Genomic DNA, 21,151 nt, shown 5'->3' on the forward strand with positions numbered 1-21,151 from the left:
CAGCCAACTGTGTTTTGAGAGGGCTAGCACCATACTGCTGGTTCTGTTTCTCATCAGGAGCCAGGTTTGTGTACTATATCACTTAGCAGTAATATGCTCATAGGTATTCAAGTCCCTCTTTTGGAGAGTTGCTGACCTTTTTGATATTGTCTGGGGTATATTTTACCATTTGGACACTGGAGAAACATTTGAAGCTGTTATGGAAGGACAAGATCACTTCTGTTTAATATGAGTATCCTAGTTTGCTTTTTGCTGCCACTGTGACCCAAACTGACTTGGGGAGGAAAGGGTTTATTTCCGTTTACAATTTCCAGGTCACAATCCATCACTGAGGGAAGTCAGGGCAGAATCTCAAGGCAGGAACCCAGAGGTAGGAACTAAAGCAGAGGCTATGGAAGAATGTTACTTACTGGCTTGATCCCCTTGGCTTGCTCAGTAACCTTTATTATACAGCTCAGGCCCACCTGCCCAGGGATGGAACCACCCACCATGGGCTGGGCCTTCCTGTATCAATTGGAGGTCAGAAAAATGCACCACAGACATGCCCACAGCCCAGTCTGATGGAGGCAATTCCCCGGTTACCTTTTCTCAGATGATTCTAGTTTGTGTCCTGTTAACAAAAACTAACCAACACAACAAGTCACTGTTTTACAGCATACTTAATAAACTTTGGATGTTTTAAGTCCAGTTGTTCTGTTTATTTTATATATGTCTTTCATTCCTAAAGAAAGAACATAATTTGAGGCTATGTCTTAACCCTGTTTTTCCAGAAAGCAGAGCTTGAGGAAAGGATTAAGTTCTAAGACCTTATTTAGGTGGTAATGAGCCCAGACCAATGAGGGTGGGTGAAAGTGAAAAGGATGCCAGGGAAGATGCAGCAGGTACCACAGAGTGTCTGTCAGCGAGCTGCAGAGTGAGCAGCTGTCCCCAAGGAGGTGTGCTCACTGCTTTTGGAGGGTTATAGAGGAGGCATGCCTTGGAGGGACCACAGGGAAGCAGTGACTTCATCTTTTCCTCTCCCATTTCCCATTGGTCAGACTCTACCCGACTCCTCCCTTCAAGAGCTATTTCTCCATCCTTTTGGATTAGACCACCTGACCCCTAGCAGCCTATCAGAAAGTCTGATTCCATCCCTCCATACTGATGCTTCATCCCTTCCCAAGGTGGGCAGTCAACAGAGGTAGGGGGTGAGGTCTCTGCCAAAGTAGGAGTCACTTTGGTGTGCAGGACTCAAATGTATCCCTAGGAAGTGTCCCTAGGAAGATGTACCCTTAGAATGGAGTGGCATGGTGTATCCCTGAATCCACGTCATCCATACAGACGTTCAGTGGCTAATGAGTTTACTCCATAGCAACCCCTGGAGAAAGCTTCTAACTCAACTAACACAGGCGGGCACTAAACTAAGGCCCATGGGCCAAATTCATTTCACCACCCATTTTTGTTAATAAAGTTTATTGGAACACAACCATGTTCTTTGTGCTGCCTACAGCTGCTTTACACCATGATGGCCAAGGTGAGTGATTGCCACAGAGACAGTGAATCTGGAAAAGCCAAAAATCTTCACTGACTGGTCTTGTAGGAAAAGCTTGAAGATTCTTGGCCTAACAAAAAGAGCACCCCCATTTTACACATCCAGAAATGTGTTTTACCATTTGTGTGTTACCAGAGCCTATGTTCACATTTACCAGGCCCTCTGTAACCAAACAGTGACTGGACCCCCAGGTTTCAGTGTTCAGAAGAGGGGCATGGATGGTGGCAACTAAACTTGGTATAAGGATAAGTGAGTTTATGGATTTTTAGATAGCCATTCATTGGAAATGACAATCTTTTTTATTTTATTTTATTTGTATGTGTATGAGTGTATTGTCTGCATGTGTGTAAGTGCACCCATGTTGTGCAGTGCCCATGGAGGTCAGAAAAAGGTGTCAGATCCCCTGGAATGGGAGTTACAGATGGTTGTTAGCTGCCATGTGGGTACTGGGAATTGAACCCGGGTCCTCTGCGAGATCAGTCAGTGCTCTTAACTACTGAGCCATCTCTTTAGCCTGAAAACGATAATCCTTTGGGACACCCAATTGTCCTATTAGGCATCAACAGGACAGCTGGAATTTGTCCCTGTACCCTTTTAGACAAAGAATCAGTGTCTCTAAATGTTTTGTTAAGTTTGCGAGCAAGACTTGGTATGGGACTGAACAAGGTTTGAAATTTTACACTCGTTTGCCAAACAGTCAGTAGTTTTCTTGATTTCTTATTTTAATTTTTCTTTAAATGAGTGAATTCCCATTCAACTTTATTACACTAAAAACTAATGAGTTTCTGGGTAAGTTTCCCAACCGAACTAGTAATTGTGAAAACTATTCTTTGAGCTTTTCTTTGTTACCAGTAATTGGATACTTTTCTAACTCTCCAAGTCAGATGTCCCTGGCAATTCCCTCTTAATAAATTGCCCTAAGAAGCTTCCACACTCCAAACCAACAGTCTGTTTTCTTCTGTCCATCTGTATTAAGCAAATGTGAGACTAGAGCAGTGTTTATGTTTGGCACATTCAGTTGATTAAATTAGGCTTTGTGCTCTTGTGCGTGTTTGAGAGCGCACGCGGGCGCACACGTGCGCACGCACACACACACATACTTTCATGTTTTGGCTGTGGCACTAACTCATAGTGGAAAGCTGTTAGACTCAAAAGCTTGCTGTTAACCTGCCTCAGTGTGGGCCTTGTTTTCTCTTATTGGGCATCCACTTTAATTTGTAATGTTTAACTAGTACTTACGTACATTACATAGCCCTCATTTCCCATCAGATTCTAAGACCAGTAATCTCTGGTTTGTGATAGAGACTAAGAGAGTTCGAGACTCACTCAAAATCGCTGAAGAGCCACATAAATTCAAAGACAAAGGAGGTGGATTTTGTTCTTTGCTCTAACCTAAGAAGTCAAGTTACTTTGAAAAAAAAGCCTTCTCACCAGTAAACACTGTGAGGCTGATCTTGTTGGTTGTTAGCTGGAGTCACCAATCAGTAGTTAATGGTCTAGGTGTCAGTGCAGCAGAAAGAAATCTGGGGACATTCCCCTTGTGATCCTCTCCCAGCTCTGTGCCTAAGAGAACTGAAATCCACATCCACGCAGAAACATGTGTACATCACAGGGCACATCATCCCCTCAGCCAGCAAGAGCTCTCCCATGGCCACCCACCAACAAGTAGGTAAACAAAACAGGGTGCTTGCACACAGTGGAAGTCAGCCACAGAAAGGAAAGAAGCAGGACCGAACCCCACTTTGACATGGGTAAACCTTGACAACATCCGACCACGTTAAGACAGACACAAAAGGCTACATGCTGTAGGATTCAATTTATGTGACATGCCTAAAATAGGCAAATCCATAGAAATAGAACACAGATGAGTGGTTGCCAGGGGCTGCTGTAGGGTAGTGGGTAGCAAGTGCTAATGAGCACAGAGTTAAGGTGATGGAAATGTACTATAATTAGGTAATGGTGAGAACCATACGCTCCCCCAACTCATAACCCCCACCCCCACATAGTATTGCCGTTATAGACTGAGTTTTATGATACACTGAATTACATTGTGATAAAGCATTATCTTTTAAAAACATACATGTATAAGATGCTGAATGTTTTGTGACTTTCTTGGTGGTCTTTGGAAACAATTATGTAGACACTTTGGGAATTCTTTCTTCATGACTGTCAAATTTTGGTGCACAACAGAAGTGCCAGGAGGTGGGGGTTTGTGCAAAACATACCATTATAGAGGTCCTGCTACAGACTTGCTGAATCACAATCTGCTATTTGGAAAAAAGTCAAACATTATACATCACATTCTTAAGTGTTTTCTTATAATCTCCACCTGCCTTTTTTTTTCTTTTTGTAACTTGCAAGGAGACTTAGCAACAGCAAACTTGATAGACCTAGTTGTACTTGTTGGCTTTCTTACACTGTGACAAAGTACCTGAAATAATCAACTTATAAGAAAGAACAGATTGTTGAGACTCATGATTCCAGAGGTTTCAGTTCATGGTCATTTGGCCCCATGGCTCTGGGCCTATGGTAACATAGCACATTATGGTGGGAACATGTGGCAAAGGAAGCTGCTCACCTATGGTGGCCAGGAAGCAAAAAGAGAGGGAGGAAGGACTGGGCTCCCCGAATCCCCTATAAGGGCTCACTCTGTATAACCTAACAGCTTTCTATTGGGCCCTACCTCTTGAAGGCACCACCACCTCCCAGTAGCACCCAGGTGGAGGACCAAGCTTTCCCACATGAGGTCTAGGGGATGGGGCGAGTATGTCAGATCGAAACTAGAGCAGTGGCAGCGAATCAAATGTAAAGTTGAGAAGTAAATTCAGTCCTTCAGAAATATAGTGAGAAAATGCAGTGTTTGTCATCATTCCAAGGTTAAAGGTTATATATCCATAAAATGCTGCATTTAGAGCAGAAGCTCCTGGAAGAACTACTTGAAGACAAATAACTCAGTTTTATGGTGACAAGATGAGTGTGAGCCGGCCAGGAAGGGCCTTTCACCTGCGTTGTATTTATGCCCATGAGGTCACAGGGAAGCTGACTGGTGTATATCTGCGAGCCTTTGTTGTCATCTGTGTAATGAGATGTAGTTACAGGCCTTCTCATCCCAAAGTCTCTGAATCCATAACTCAAAACCTTGTTTGGATCTCAGTGTTTTGGCCTCTGGTTAGGAACATGGAGCTTGTGTTGTTCTTATGTGTATGCTGTGTTCAGCTCCCTGGTGCCTGGACAGGATGAACTTTGGGGAGCCCAGAGTCTGCTCTGACCCTAGGCAGTAGAGGCTGGGAAGAGTTGTCATGGCTCTTTCATCTTTCTCGTTTTTGGAGATCTTTAGACCTAGGCATGTGGTTTGCTCTCTTTTGTTTAGTAAGTATGAGCCCACAAATAGTCTCTGTCCTTCACCATTCGTCATTCTGCAGAACTCATTGGCCTAGCAGGGTCTGGAGGGGTCCAAGAGCCTAGCAGAGCTCATCGATGTGATGTAGAAGGATCTTGACTGGTTACCTCAACCATATTCATTTGTCAAAAGACAAGGAACGAGCTGGAGAGATGGCTCAGCAGTTAAAAGCACTGACTGCTCATGCAGAAGACCCGGGTTTGGTTCCCAGCACCCACATGGCAGCTAACAGCCATTCGTAACTCCAGTTCCAGGGGATTCAATTCTGTCTTCTGACCTCTGTGGGCATTACAGGCACACAGTGCCCCTACATATATGTAGGCAAAACACTCATAAACATAAAATAAAAAATAAGTATTTTTTTAAAAGAAGAACTGGAGAAATGGCTCAGTGGTTAAGAGCACTGTCTGCTTTTGCACAAGATCTGGATTCGAATTCCAGCACCCACATGGCAGCTAACCATTTGTAACTCCAGTCCTAGGGGATCCGACACCTTCTTCTGTTCTCCCTGGGTATTACACAATACGGATGCTTTTACATACATGCAGGCATAACACTCATACACATAAAATAAAAATAAATTTAAAAAATAAATAAAAGGCAAGGAATGTTCAAGATGACTTGCCTCCTTGAGGAATGATTTCTTCGTAGGTTTAGCTCTTCCAAAAGTGCCGATCTAGTCATCCCACTACTGGCTATACATTCAAGGGAAATGAAGTTGACGTATCAAAGACAGACCTACACTGTGTTTATTGCAATATTAATTATCATAGCCACAATATGGAATCTACCAAGGTGCCCTTGGGTGAAGGAAAGTTTAAAGACAGCACAGTACATAGCCATAATGGAATACTATTCAGCCATAGAGAAAGTGCAGATCTGTATCCACAGCAACATGAATGGAACTGGAGGACCCTGTACTACGTGGGACTGAGAGAGGCACAGAAAAACAAATACTGCATATTCTCACTCTTTCAGGAGATAAAAATTTGGTATCATGGATGAGGAGACACTCTAGAGTCTAGGGCAGTGTTCTAGCTTGGTTTCTGTCCATCATCATGGGTCACTGGGGCAGGAGCTCAAGACAGGAACCTGGAGGCAGGAACTGAAGCAGAGACTATGGAGGAATGTGCCTACTGGCTTGCTTCCACAGGATTGCTCAGCTACTATTCTTGTGCCCACCTGCCCATGGATGGCACTGCTCACAGTGGGCTGCCCCTCCTATATCAGTGAGCAAGAAAATGACCCACAGACATGGCCACAGGCCAGCCTGATGGAGGAAATTCCTCAATCAATGTTCCCTCTTTCCAGATGACTCTAGTTTGTATCAAATTGACAAAAACTAACCAGCACAAACAGGTAGGGAGAGGAGGACAGAATACAGGAACATAGGAGGAGCAAGTTCAGTTCTACAGTGAAAGTACTTGGTGATACCTTACTATTATTTTATAACAAACTGGGAGAAGCTAGAACATTCCCAACACAAAGAGATGACAAGTTTTGAAGGAGAAAGAAATGCTCATTACTCTAATTTGATCATTCTGCATTTTGTACACAAATCAAATCACCAAACTGTTCCTCATAAACATGCATAATTATTCTGTGTCAAAGCTTGGAAAAGTGCTGATCTGTGATGGCTGAGTTCCTAGGAAACGGCATTATCCTTTCACGGTACAGAACGGAACAGAGAAGGTGACAGTTAAGTGGAGTCAGGACTTCTGGAATTTGGGTGAGCTGTCCCACCAAGACAGGATAGTCAGCAGTTGTCCCTATTGGATAGTCTTTAGGTGGGACACTCCCACAGAAGCCTTTTATGATGTGTCTGCAATACTTAACATTCTGTTGGTATCCAGCATTGAAAACTCCAGAGGGCTTTTCATAAACATGGATGCCTGTCAGTAATCCTTGAGGTGTGAAACTGCCCAAACAGAGATGGGTGGATCTCATAGTCACCCCTCCCTTGGACATTTTTTCTGCCCAAATTTTTCCATGTTCAGTTCCTGTGGGTGCTCAAGTTTTAGCCCCGGGCTCTCATAGTTTTGCATCAAGTATTAAAGAGCCAGTAAGATGGCTCCACAGGTAAAGGTACTTGCTGCCAATTCTGATGACCTTAGTTCAATGGGAAACACCCACATAATGAAAGGAGAGAACCTATTCCTGCAAGTTGTCTTCTGACCTCCATATGTGTGCAGCCGCATGCACACACAATAAATAAATGCAAAAGAGAAAAAGGATCAGAAGTGGCATCCCAGCACAAAGTCAGAACTTTTACTTTATGGATGCATTTGAACTTGGGAAGTGATGAAGGAGGGCCAAGAAAGAGAAGAAGAGAGCTTAGTGGAAAGTAACTGGATACTTGACAGTAACAAAGCCTTGGTTGCAAGGAATACCTTCCAACTCATCCATTCTGCCGGGTACTGCCACTATCCCATGCATCTGGCTTGCTAGTGTGGATGGAGCATTGCCACTTTGGGTCTGGTGGGATGGAAGGGCCTGTGGGAGCCTGTGACTGTAGGAAGACATTGGGGACAGCAGGGAGAGGCAGTCTGGACAACATTCAGCAGGGCGGCTATTGTAAAGGTTAGGTGCCATGGAGCCAGAGAAAATTCTAGCACACACGGGTGTTACCTGAACATTCTATGCTAATATGTGAGTGGGCAGGAACCATGGACTTGGTTATCAAGCAACAAGTGTTTACTCAATGCCTCCTCTGTAGCCAGCTCTAATTAGCCACTTGATGGCTTCTTGCCGGGGTGGAGTGGGCGACTGCAGTGGGAATAGTACTCGGAAGGCATCCTGAAGTGGGTATGAGTTGTTCAAGGGAACTTTCCTGGTGGCTTGGCTGTGATTTTCTTTCCTGACTGAGTATACCTCTGAAGGTCCCTTCTGGCTCAAGAAAAATTCTTATGAAACCATGAGTTTCAGCCTCAACGTGTTCGTCACCCACAACTGCTGGTGATCACGCCTCAGAATATGAAGCTGGCCCAGTTTCCTGTCCATGGGAGCTTTAGTGTTGGAGGCAGATCTTGGAGTAGGGTAACAGCTTTTTGTTCTTTCAATCTGAGTTGGAATCCAAAGTAGACTATGCTCTTCCAAGAGATGTGGGAGGAAGAAACCTGGGCAAGAAGTTAGTCATGCAAGAAGCCCGTGTTTACTGCATGCCCACTCCCTGTGAGCAGTGGGCTGAGCCATGCACAGGGCCACTGAGACCCTTAGGGGTCTTGTCATCCTTGTATAGATCATGGCCTGTATCTTGCAGTTGTTGTTGACCAAAGCTCCTGCTTTTTTGCCAGTTGCCTAATGTGGGTACCCAAAGATAAGTCCCCCCCCCCCGAGAAGACAGTGCCTGTAACACTGAGAGCCGAGACTTAATAAGTGTCTTACCCACCCACTAGATGGACACAGTGTGTTGGGAGCTGGGTCCTGCCCTCATTCCAGGCTTTAAATCTTTAATGTCTAGATTGGGAGAAGTTTGGGGAGGTGATGAGGTATGCAAAGCTCAGGCAACTTTGTCCTGCATGTTTGTGGTCCTGGCTGATTTTCTTTACCCTCAGAGATTCTGCCCCATTGGGTTTCTTCTCTACCTGGGTCTCTTGGGGCAACTCAGTTTCGGCAGTCATTTGTTAGTTTTTGGTTGGTCGGTTGAGTCTTTTTGACCTTTCAATTTTTACAACAAAAGCTTCATTTCCTTCTTCAGTCTTGTGACTTTGCTTGTGCTCCCTACACGTTCACACTGATATCCACATCCTTGACAGAAAGGCATGCCCAGTCTCATGCACACACATGTGCAGCACACGTGGAACCAGCCAGGGGTCCTTTGACATGTCTTATGTCTTAGATAGCCTCTTAAGACCTATAGATCTCATCTCCCAGCATGAGTCCTGGAAGTTGCCCTGGGCATTCCCAATCGTCTTTTAAAACAAATTTTATTGTTTTACATTTATTGATGGATGGATGGATGGATGAAGTGTGTGTGTGTGTGTGTGTGTGTGTGTGTGTGTGTGTGGTCTGTGAGTGCTCATGTACCATGCATATGTGGAAATCAGAGGACAATTTCCAGCAGTCAGTTCTCTCCTTCCACCATGTGAGTCCTGAGAATCAAATTCAGGTCATCGGGCTTGGGGACAAATACCCTTACCTGCGGTGCCATCTCACTGGACCTGGGTCTTCTTGGTGGGAAGGTAGATGGTGCTGCTGCCAAAGGTTCAGGTCAGCCTGACTTTGGTGGAGGCTGTGGGGTAAGAAATCTTATGATGACATGGCAAATTCAGGACCATGTGTAGGTCCTGGACAAGGTCCCAGAAGGGAAGAGTTTTCTGCATTTTCACCAGGGCCACCTGTAGAAGTGGCACAAGCAGCCAGTCCACAAGGTTAGGAGTTTTTTGTGGAGTGTTTTGATTCTGTGCCTTGTTATTTTGTGCTGCCTGAGAGTAAGGCCTGGATGCAGCCAGCACCTGCCACATCAGGAACTCCACCATCACAGTTTGTCTCCCAGACAGACAAGGAGGAATTGCCTGGGAATTGGTTTAGAATGCAAATTCTCAGGCTCCCAGACAGACCTGAAATTCATAGATGGGATCAGGCCTGGTGATCTGCATTGTAACGGGTGCTGCATGCAATCCTGGGGTGTGGGTGGACTTTGAAAAGTGCAGCTTGGAACCCATGTTCCATGCTTCCCTACACAGCTTCCCAGCATTTGGCTGATGGGTGGGCTTTTGGGGCCTCTCTGGGGAGAGAGTTCAAAATCTGCTCAGGAGGTTTCCCAAGGACTCTTACTTCATTCAACACTAAAATATGTTCTGTTCCTGTTTTGTGTGATCTTCTCCATCTCCTGGGCCCTTTCTTGCTGTTTAAGAATAGGTTTTTGGCTGAGAATTTTTTTGCAGTGTTGGTTCGTGATTAGGATGGGTTTGCGCTCCTACCGGCACCTGGGGATGGCTATGTCCCATGCAGAATAGCCTTCCTTGGAGTCCAGAGGGTTTGGGGACTTCTCTTCAGCTGTGCTTAGGAGAGGTGTTGCTTATTTCTGTTTCCCAAACTAAATTTGGTTCTTTCTGACGATCTCCCTTTTCCTGTGAAAAGCAACACTCTCGGTGATTTTGAGCATTATTTATAAACATAAAGTCACACCTTTTACTGGAAATCTTCTACATGAGGATTAGCAATGCAGAACGACTAAAGTTAATAAATGCCAGGTTCCTCAGAAAACAAACAACTAAAAAAGGTGATGTGTGAGTAGAAGATACCACTTTCTTGGAGTGGGGAGTCCCTGCTTTGTTGGGCAGTGTGATTTTCCACAGAGAAGTTATGATGGCCTCCTGGGACCAGGTCACAGGAGACTATTCTAGATCCAATCTGTTGTTCAGACAGAGGTTGACTTTATAGAACAGTATGGCTTGCTGGGTGCCCTTGCACTGATTTGGTCTTATTAGAGGACTGGACAGCCATGCACTCCAGCTTTTAAGAAGGGCAATTAAAGGCTGCACATGACGGTGCACACCTTTGATCCCAGCACACAGGAGGCTGAGGCAGGCAGATCTCTGTGAGTTCCAGGCCAACCTGGTCTACATAGTGAGTTTCAGGTCAGCTAGTGTTACATAGTGAGACCCTTTTTCACACACACACACACACACACACACACACACACACACACATGCACACAGTGCATTTAGTAGAAGGCTTTGAGGACATTTTCCTGAAAAACTGGAAAATCAGCTTCCATGTCTGGGATCTTTGGAGCCTTGTACCTGCTCCTATCCCTCATTTTCTTTGGGTTAGCTTCATCTACCTTTCTTTCTGGGTTTACCTTTTGTTCTTCTAGAGCCATTTAGAAAGCATCAACAGGGGCTGGAGTGGTGGCATAGTGATTAAAAGCACCGGTTGCTCTTGCTGAGGACCCAGGTTCTGTTCCTAGCACCCACACAGTGGCTCACAACTTCCTGTAACTCCAGTTCCAGGGGATGCAGTAGCTTCTTCAGATCTTCAAAAGCATCGTACAACAAGACTACACTTACATACATGTAGGCAAACACTCATTCACAGAAAATAAAAATAAAAATAAGGAAGGTGGAAGGGAGGGAGAGAGGGAGGAAGGAAGGAAGGAAGGAAGGAAGGAAGGAAGGAAGGAAGGAAGGAAGGAAGTATCAACAGTGGAACAGTGGAAGACAGTCACTCCAGGTTCCATTCTGTAGGACTCTGGACTGATCCAAGTAATCACACCCATGGTTTGTGGGTATACACAGCAGGTACTAAAATTTACTGTTCCTATTTATTTATTTATTTATTTATTTATTTATTTATTTGAGACAGGGTTTCATGTTACCCACACTGAATTTGTACTCAAGACCCTCCTACCTCAGCCTTCCAAGGGCTAGGATTACATGGACTACCATGACTTGCTGGAGTTTAAGCAGTTCTCAGAGAAGAGTCTCTATCATATATTGTTTTCATTTTTCTGATAGTTTATAATTTTCATCATGACTTTTGTCTTTCATGTATATGTGTGTGGTTTGCATGTGTGTATATGCATGTTCACATGTGTAAACACACATAAGTACAGGTGTATATGCACATACATGTGGTTACCCAAGACTGATGTCAGGAATCTTCCTTAACCTCTCTTCCACCTTGTACTTTGACACAGAGACTCTCAATCAAACCCATAACTTGCTCCAGAGACCCCCTATTTCCACCTCTGAGGCTGGACTTAGAGGAAGCTGCCATGCCCACCTGACGTTAATGTGGGGGTCTAAGGATCCGAACTCTGATCCTCTTGCTTGCACGGCAAGCACTTTAACAGCAGAGACTTCTCCTCAGCCCTGATCATGATTTTTTAAACTTAATTTTTATAGATATATTAGCCAACCTTTTACAGTTTCTGCTTTCTGATGTCATACTCTAAAAGGTACTTACCCACAAAATATAGTGATATTTCATTTATATCTTATAGCCTCTAAAATTTCCTCCTAATTTTATGGATTGTTCTCCACCTTTACCCCTTTAAAAGTTTAAATCCCTATGGGATTTAACTTCTGAAAATATATGAGAAGTAACTATAACTGTCACAGTTTGCAAACAGCATTTGTCAGCTAATTCTGCCTTTCCCCATGCTGGGGAGCACCTGTTGACTCTGCCTTTCCCCATGCTGGGGAGCACCTGTTGACTCTGCTAAACTAGCCTTGTATAAGTCTGCTTTATACTCTCTTTTTCCATCGGTTGTTTTCTTTATCCCTAAACCAGCACAATGCAGATTTATGTCCCGCCCCCAGCTCAAAATATTTTACTTGTTCACTTAAAGTGCTTTATGGCTTCTCCTGAATACACTGGTGTTTCCAGAATCACTCCTCATGTACTCTTGGGAAGTTACTGAATAAAATAAGGGTTACTTGGATACAAGCACTATGGTACTATGACCCTTGATCTGATTGCTAACAGGGGGATAGTGCCTACAATGTGGATATGCTGAACAAAGGGATGATTCAGTCCCACAGAAGATGGAATGGTGCATCATGGGATTTCCTCATACTACGTAGCACAGTGTGCAATTTAAAACATAGATTGTTTATGTCTGGAGTTTTCTATCTGATACTTTTGGACTATGGTTGGCCTTAGGTAAATGAAACTGTAGTAAGTAAAACTGTATACAAACAGTGGCTGTTATTTGTGGTAAAGCGTTCAAATGGGGTATACTATAAAAACATAGCCATTTTGATTTTATTTTTTGGGATAAGCTTTTAGTGTATCCCTGTAGCCATTCCCATATGTAAAGAAGCATATCCATTTTGCTTAAGCCCTTTCATAAAGATGAAGATTTTGTATTCACAGCTGTGTGCACTGTGGACCAACCTCGCTCACTTTCATAGCTTCCAGGAATGCTGTTCTTCATCATGTAACTAGTCCCCTGTGAGTGGACACTTAGGTTGCTTCCTGGAAGCTTTTCCCCATTAACAAAAAATACTCAAAATATATCTCCAGTTACTTCAGTGCACACCTAGAGCTGTTTTGGTCAAATGGTATGCACACTGGGGATTTTGACAGATATTCCCAAGTTGTGTTTCAAAGAGAGTCACACAGCTCCCACTCTCTCTATCCACTGTCAACCCCCTTCTCCAGATCTTCACTAAGAGTAGTGGCTATAGAAGGAACTTATCCCATGGATGGGAATGTGATATCGTTAGTCCAGCTTATGTTTCTCCAATCCTGAGGGTGAGAAATATGTTTTCTTGTTTACTGGGCTGATCTCTTATAATTTGCTTTTTTTTTCTATAAACTATCCATATATGTCATCTGTTCTTTTTATTTATTTATTTATTTATTTTTGTTTATTTAGCCATTTAACATGCTGGGGGTTGATCATACAGCCTCTGGCACATGCTAGAAAAGCACTCTACCTCTGAGCTACACCCAAGCCCCTTGACTTCTGAAACTGGGTTGTGACTGATTCGTAATTTATACACTGTGAGGGAATTGGGGTGTTCCCTATCTCTGTATCTTATTATCTGCACACGCACACGCACGCGCGCACACACACACACACGCAGGGGGGTGCTTTTTCAATGTCTCTGTATCCCTTTATCTGCACACACACAATGAGAAAAAGAAAAAGAGAGAGAGCCGGAGAGAGACAAATAGAGAGAGAGATGGAGAGATGCTGTTTACAAATCAGCCATAACCAAGTCACTGAACTGAGTTATAGTGGTTATGTTGAGCCGAGTCTCTAGTCGTTCATCAAACCCTTCCTGAGTGCCTGCTCTGCTCCATGCAGAACACAGGCTGAACTGACAATCTCAGCCCTCACAGTGCATCTGGTGGGAAGGAGTGATAGGAAAGCAGTAGCCAAGATTGGAAGAGTCACTCACTCAGCTGCTTTGTCAGCTGTGTCCCTCTCCAGTGCTCAGAAAATCTGAACAGAAGGAATGAGCTCATAGGCTGGACCACTGGATGAGCAGGACTCTTCCCATCCAGGGTGAGAACATCACCCCCTCCCCAATGCCTGATTGTCCCAGCTCTGTTCACTGCAAACACCAGGAAACATAACTGCTTAAACTCATCTGCCCCACCCTCTAGCTCAGGGCTTCACCATCAGGAACTGAAGATGAAGCTGAGAGAGAAGGTGGCCTTGCTGGAGCCCAACTCTCTACTGCCTTCAGCCCAGTTGCTAGAAGTTTCTCCCACCCCAGAGTACTCACTGCCTGTGCTGCCTTATCTCTCTTCATCCTCATCTGTTCTAGGACTGACTCTAAGGACCCGGGTACGCTGTGGGTTCTGGGAAATCCACTCTGATAAAATGCTCCTGGGAACCAGAACAGATAGCAAAGCCTTGTAGGCCAGTGGCTCCTTGGGGACAGACGCTACGATCCTGGTATTTTTAGAAAGTTGAGGTGGATAAGACAGCATTCGAGGGGTTCCCTAATTTATACTATTTTGCTTTCATGTGCCTTGCCTGATCCTAAATCTGACCCACTCCTTGGGACTTGTCTGGTCTAGGCTCCTCCCAGGCCACTGGTAGGATTCTATGATGATTTTACTGTGGGTTGTCTGGGTTTTCCCCTAGCTGACTCAACATTGAAATTTTTGCATAACAATAATCATTCCTGGGTTCCAGTTGTACTGACTAAACCCAAATCTCTAGGACCAGAGCCTGAAAATATGCATTTTTTTAAAAAAATATTATTTTTATTTTATGGGTATGAGTATATTGCCTGCATATGTGTAAGTGCAACCCATGTCATGCAGTGCCCTCAGAGGTCAGAAGAGGGCATTGGATCCCCTGGAACTGGAGTTACAGATGGTTGTTAGATACCATGTGGGTCCTGAGAATCAAACCCAGGTCCTCTGTAAGAGCAACCAGTGCTCTTAACTTCTGAGTCATCTTTCCAGCCTCTGAATATCTACATTTCTAAGTGGTTTCTCCCATGATTCTGATATGGAACCAATTCAAGAAATGAGCCCAGAACACTGTGGGGTACCCATGCTTAGTCTCTGGACCCGGAATACTGGCTTTGAATTAGATTAGGTTTCTTTCTTGGCACCTGCCTGCAGTTTTCCCAACCATAAGACAGGGCCTAATAACTGTAAGCTGCCAGTTGGCTGCACACACCTGTTGGCTCTGTAGCAAGACTTGTTTTTCTCACACTGCAGTCAACCCTCATTACCCCTCTGCCCAGGTGGGGCAGCCCATCTCTAAGTGCTCAGGGATCCCTGTGTTTGTGCAGGTCCTGCCTCACTGCTGGTCCTGTCACTGGGTTATCAACATCAATTATCTGTGAACTGAGTCTAAGCCCGCCTCACCCCCACCTCCATGAATCCCAGGGTTGTTACAAGGATATTGTGAGCTGCCTGGGAAGGTTCTAACTTCCTTCTATCCGTGCCATGGTAAGAGAGAGCCCTTCCCCGCCTCTCTCTGGGAGATGTGCTCTGTGGAGGGATGAAAAGGGGAATGAGGTAGACTTAGCATCGAAGAGGGAGCAAGAAAGCAGAGGAGGGACTGAAGGGCTGGGGAGGGTTCGGTTTCATTACCACATTGTTGTTGGGGGTCCCTGAGGCTCATGGTACATCCGAAACTACAGATTTCTGCATGCCTCATGGACCCATTTGGAGGAAGCAGACCCCTGACAAACGCAAGCACATACATGCTTATCCCAGACATCTACCCACAGGCCCCTGCAAGGACTGGGACTACTGTTTTGTCCTCTCCACTTCCCAGCAGAGAAACTGTGTGGCATGGTCATTTGATTGTCAGGGCTCTGTATGGGTTTTGAATGTCTCTCTCTCAGACACTAGGGTGACACATGCTTGTAATCCCAGCACTGAGATAGGTAGGGGCAGAGGCAGAAGCAGGATGACCAGAAGTTCAAGGTCATCCTTGACTACATAGTGAGTTCAAGTCCCACCTGGGCTATGTGAGACCTTGTCTCAAAAACAAAACAAAACACCACCAAAGGAAGAAAAAGGAATAAAAGGCAGAGAGGAGAGGACTGAGGGGATCTTGGACAAAGCCAAGGCCCCAAAGCTTGTTCCCACTGGCTGGGGTGTAGGTCAGAAAATGGGCTGAGTCAGAGGCTATTGGGAGAAGGATGAAGACCACTTGATGACACAAGGGCCAAGGAATACAGATAGGGCCATGACAAATGCCCACAGTGACCAAGGTCCAGGAGCACCCATGGCTTACTCAACGGAGGTGCGTACCCCTAATGTAGGCAGTCACAGCAAGGGGTACTGAAGCCTAGAAAGCGAATATTTCAAATTAATAACTCCTGCTTAACTCACTCTTAACTTTTTTATCATCATCATTTTAAAGAGGAAGCATCTGTGTTTTGAAAGGTATATTTACAGTGTTCAACTTTTCATTTGTTTTGTTGAGGCAAGGTCTCCCAGTAGCCCTAACTGGCTTGGAACTCCATATGTAAACCAAACTGGCCTCAAGCACACAGAGATTTGCCTGCCTCTGCCTCCCAAGTACTGGGATTAAAGGCATGTGCCACCATGCCTGGCATTTAAAAATTTTTTGATTTTATTTTATGTGTATGAATGTTTTACCTGCATGTATACGTACACCCATGAGTGCTCTGCCCAAGGAGGCCAGAGAGGAGGTCAGATTCCCTGGGACTGGAGTTACAGATGATTGTTAACCACTATGTAGGTGTTGGGAACTGAACCGAGGTCCTCTGAAAGAGCAACCAGTGTTCTTCACTGAGCCATCTCTCCATCAGTGTTCACCTTTTCACTTCTGCTCTCTTCACAAGTTTTGTCCTACAAAGACCAGACCCTGTAAGCAAGCCACTGTAAGGGATTAACATCCATGACTCTTAGCATCCACCAAAGAATAACAAACTCTCTGGGCTGACCTCACCCTTGGTCAGTCATATGTGTGTGTTTGGCTACCCTGGTTTCAGTGAACGAGGTCTGAAGGGAGTGGTTGCCATTAGGAAAGTATGTTCTGTGGGAGTTGGATTGGGCCCTGAGGGATTTGGCCTCCCTGCACTTCACACAGTTTGTAGGGCACTTGTGGCCCCAGCTTTGTGGGAAGAACCTGGGCTGTCACCTAGGGGTGACTCAGGGTCCCAGGAATGGAAGCCCAGAGAAGGCAAAAGGGCCTTGATCCAGGCTCCTTGAGCTCCCAGCTGCTTCTTATTGGTCAGGGAACTTGGTCACTGTTAGATTATAGGATATGTATTGGAGAAGACCGGGAAATGACTCCTTCCCTGTGGATGGTGTCACCTCATGGATTGGTCCCACTTCTGGTTGAGGCCACCCAGACAGAGCCCCAGTGGCTGTCTCCAGATGCCTTGGCCTGGCCTGGCCTGGCCTGGCTCTGTTGCATTGCTGCTGCAGGCTTTCAGTTGTGTTCCAGTATTTCACAGGTCTGGTCTGGACAAGCCCAGGAGCCAGGCTGACTGTAGCTTCAGGAAGGGTCACTGCTGGAGCCCAGGTGGAGTGTGGAGTAGAAGGATACGGGGACCCTAGCACCTGGGGTGACTAGAAGTGACCCAGGGCAGCAAGTGAAGGGACAGGAGCCTAGTCCAGGAACCCCATGGTGATCAAGGCTCTGCCTGCTAGCCAGCTTCTCATTGTGGATTCCCAGCTGCCTCCTGAGCTACAGGATGCCCTAGCTGCTCCCACTGTCCCTGGAGGGAGGCAAACAGGAATCCCAGTTTCTCAGGCTCGGCTCTGTCTCTCTCTCTACTCTGTGGAGACTTGCAGGTACTGGAGGGTTGAACAGGTGAGTGATGGAAGGTGGAGTCATGACAAGAACAGGGACCCTTGGTGGTGAGAATATGAAATAGCAGAGTCTGCACCTCAGCTAGAGGGATGGGGTTCTTCCTTCTAAAATAAGGGCAGTGGCCTCAGCCACCAAAGGAACCAAGGCAGCAGCACAAACAAATGGGACAGTTCTCTGGGGACCTTCCCTGCTCTTAGGTGGAATGGGGGATCTGTTTGTCCCTAGATAACTGAGGAGCACACCAGGCAGAAGGGAAGGTATTGCCCAGGAGCTTTCACAGTGCCTGCCCTCTGTTGGGAGTCTGTCCATGCATCCAGCAGGTGAGGACTGCAAGGAGATGAACCAGTCCAGAGTGCTACACTTCAGGGCATAGTACAGATATCAAGGTGAAAACCTGTGGCTATCCAAGGCATGGGCAGCTACCCAGCTTCCTGGAAGGCTGGAATGTGTGCACTGGTCCCTGGCTAAGATTCTCAGACAAGTTGGGGGCAGATGTCTGTGCAAAAGGGTCAGCGGGCAGCATGTTGGGGAGCATCCTAGGGAAGGAAGCAAGTAGTCAACGCTGTGGTACTAAAAGCTCTACCTCTGCTGCTGCCTGCCTGGAGCAGAGAGAACCTCAGAATTGTCCCACCTGCAGCAGGTAACTGGTGGAGCTTTTTCCCTCACAGTGACCAGCCTCTACATGTGTACCACCGTGTCCCCTGTACCTCACACATCACCTTAGGTGAGCCAGAGCCTTAAGAGGAATGCACTGATGAGTGGCTTCAGGGATGGGGTGCTATGCTGCCATACCCACTCTCATGTTTTGGTGGGGTGGCCCTACTTAGAGAAAGGAAGCAATCTTGGAAGGCTGCATGACAGAAGAGGCACCGTGAGACTTACTGAGCATACAAAATGGTGATTTCCGGGGACAGGAGCAGGTGAAGAGTATAGTAGAGGCTTATTCAAAGATCAGCAGGGAGGGCTAACCAGGCCTACAGAGGAGGCAGTCTGGATTGGCTAACAAGGGCAGAACCTTGGACAGCTTACTGAGAGAATTGGTTTGTCTTCTGTCATCATTGTACCTAGTTGGAAAGGGATTTTTCACAGGTTAGAGCTAGGTTCCAGGGAAAGTAGCCCACTAGTCCTGTGGCTGGGTAGCAGATGGAAGAGCCAGGATGCAGGTAAACCAGACCAGGAAACTCAGGCTTAGCATTCCAGGCTCTGGGTTCCATCTCCACCCAGCACCACAAAAAAAAGGATGTAAGAGGCCCCTCCCGGATGAAGCAGACCTACCTTGAATCTAACTCTTCTCTAAGGGGGCCTCTCCTCAAATCTGCTTGTGATCAGCAGCCTGCTTAGAGGTCACACTGCCACCTGAGTCCACAGGGTCAGCTCTGGCTCTCTTCTCCATCCCTGGCCTCCTGGCTCCCCCAGCCCTCCAGATCCACAAATAGAGAACTGCTTCACTAGCCCCACCCTGTGCTAGGGGCCTGACCTCCCCTCCTGTCAGTGATCACAGGTCCTTGTGCCCTTTCTTCTTCCTACATGGTCTGGTGTTCCTGCTTCCTGGCTATACTTTGCTTTAAAGAACATGTGTTCAGTTGCCATGCATGGTGGCACTTGCCTATAATCCTAGCACTGGGGAGACTGAGGCAGGAAGACTGCTACAAGTCAGAGGCCAGTCCAGGCAAGAATGTGCCTCAAAAAACAACAGAAAACCCCTAAAACAACAATGAAAACTGTGGTCAATAAACAAATGGATGCCTGGATGCTAAAATGTTGGGAATGCCAACCTCCAAGGGTGGGATTGTGGGTAATGCTTCTTTTCTTTGTGGGATTCTCCTGCATTTCTCAAAGTGTGTACAGCAAGAAAGGATTTTGTTGTCTAAAGACAAGTTATCACTAGATTGCATAGGGTAGTCTTGAGTTCATTTTGTATCCAAGGCCAGCATCACACTTACAAAAAAATTATTACAGTATTTATCTATGTGTGTGTGCACGTCTGCATCTGTATTCCTATGCCGCAGTGCATTCGTGGAAGTCAGGGGACAACATATGAGAGTCAGTTCTCTCCTTCTATCACGTGGGTCCTGGGAATCTAAGGGTGTCAGGTTTGACAGAAATCACCTTTATCTACTGAGCTTGGCTCTCTCTAGGCTTGGCTTCAAACTTTTGATCCTCTTGCCCCAGCCTCCTTAATGCTAGGATTACAGACATGCGCTACCATGCCTGCCTAGAGAAACTGATTCTTTTTATCACTAGGTAATGCTATAGGAAGTCTGTTCATAGCCTGAGATGGGTGAGGTGGTTTTGAGGGACAGGAACAGAACTGCAGCATTGGCTGATTTCTGATGACACTGTGAGCCGAGTCTCAGAAGAGAGGTGATTTAAATGTGACATAGAGCAGACTAGGCACGGTAGCACATGCCTGTTGTCCAGCACTCAGGAGGCTGAGGCAGGAAGGTCACAAGTTTGATGTCATTGGACTATAGAATGAGACTTACTCACAAAACAAAAAACAAGCCACCTAACTACAGACAAAAAAGAGTCAGTGGGTTCATGGGGCTCACACGTTGGACGATCCTACATCAGTGCTCCTTGCTCTGTGCTTTGAGGTTTCAGGATCATTGCAGGTGTTGAGAAAAAATCCCCAGTCTCCAGCTGGAATTCTAGTTCTTTCCTGAGGACAGAAGTGGGAAGGAGCAACTTGGGGGTAGGGGGAATAAGGTAGAAGATTCCAGGTAGATGCTACCTCCTCCGCATTTCAGGTGTAGAGAAGGGCCTCAGCAAAGAGATACTCCATTGTCAAGAGGAGTAGGATGAGGGGTATAGGCAGAAAGCAGGCTCCCACGTGCAGAGGTAAGGAAGGAAGGTGACCAGCCACCGCTGACCATTTTGTCCTGCTCTGTGACACTCAGATTTCACTATGGAATTCTCAAAGCTGATCTTGTTTTTCTTTTAACCAGAGACCACCTGGGAACGGCCCAGCAGTTCTCCTGGGATTTCAGCCAGCCCTGGCCCTCACAGGAGCTCTCTGCCTCCAGCAGGTATGATCTGATAACCAACCTGGGGTACCTGGGAGAGACACATGCCTACTTTCACTGGGAGGCCAAGATCATGGGTCCCAGGGCCTGAAATCTGTTGATGGGATCTTGTAAGCCAGACGTGGGGAGGGCTCAGACCAGTTCCCTGAGGCCTGCTTCCCAGCAGGCTGGTCATGCCCAGGCAGTACCAACTGCAGCTTGGGACCTCATGATCTTGACCACTCAAGTGCTGAGGGCAAGAATGGGCTGGGTGAAGTCAGAAGTCAGAGGTCTTTCCTGATGCCGGACAGAACTGCTCATGTAGTTCTCATAGGCCTAGAAGAGTAGAAGCTAATGGTGGAGTTCTACAAGGTAATTTTCAAACAATGTTCTGGTAAAGAAATGAGGTTCTTTGAGAGGATATAAGTTCTCTGTTAGCAGAGGTAATCGAATGGAGGCATTTGAGGTATACATTCGTGTCCTGGGTGTAAAGA

The 21,151-nt window shown here is 46.0% G+C and overlaps 1 protein-coding gene across 8 annotated transcripts in view; it reads left to right on the plus strand.

The window, feature by feature from the left end:
- Positions 1 to 21,151, plus strand: part of Gas7 (growth arrest specific 7) — a 264,772-nt gene that overhangs the window by 181,988 nt on the left and 61,633 nt on the right. For all 8 annotated transcript variants that reach the window (XM_008855723.2, XM_008855724.2, XM_008855725.3 and 5 more), the window contains exon 3: positions 20,601 to 20,681. In XM_008855723.2, the coding sequence (XP_008853945.1) occupies positions 20,601 to 20,681 (81 nt within the window). The remainder of the gene's footprint in view (positions 1 to 20,600; positions 20,682 to 21,151) is intronic.

Source organism: Nannospalax galili, unplaced genomic scaffold (assembly GCF_000622305.1).
Source record: "Nannospalax galili isolate Female #2095 unplaced genomic scaffold, S.galili_v1.0 scaffold146, whole genome shotgun sequence".
NCBI classification, from domain to species: domain Eukaryota; kingdom Metazoa; phylum Chordata; class Mammalia; order Rodentia; family Spalacidae; genus Nannospalax; species Nannospalax galili.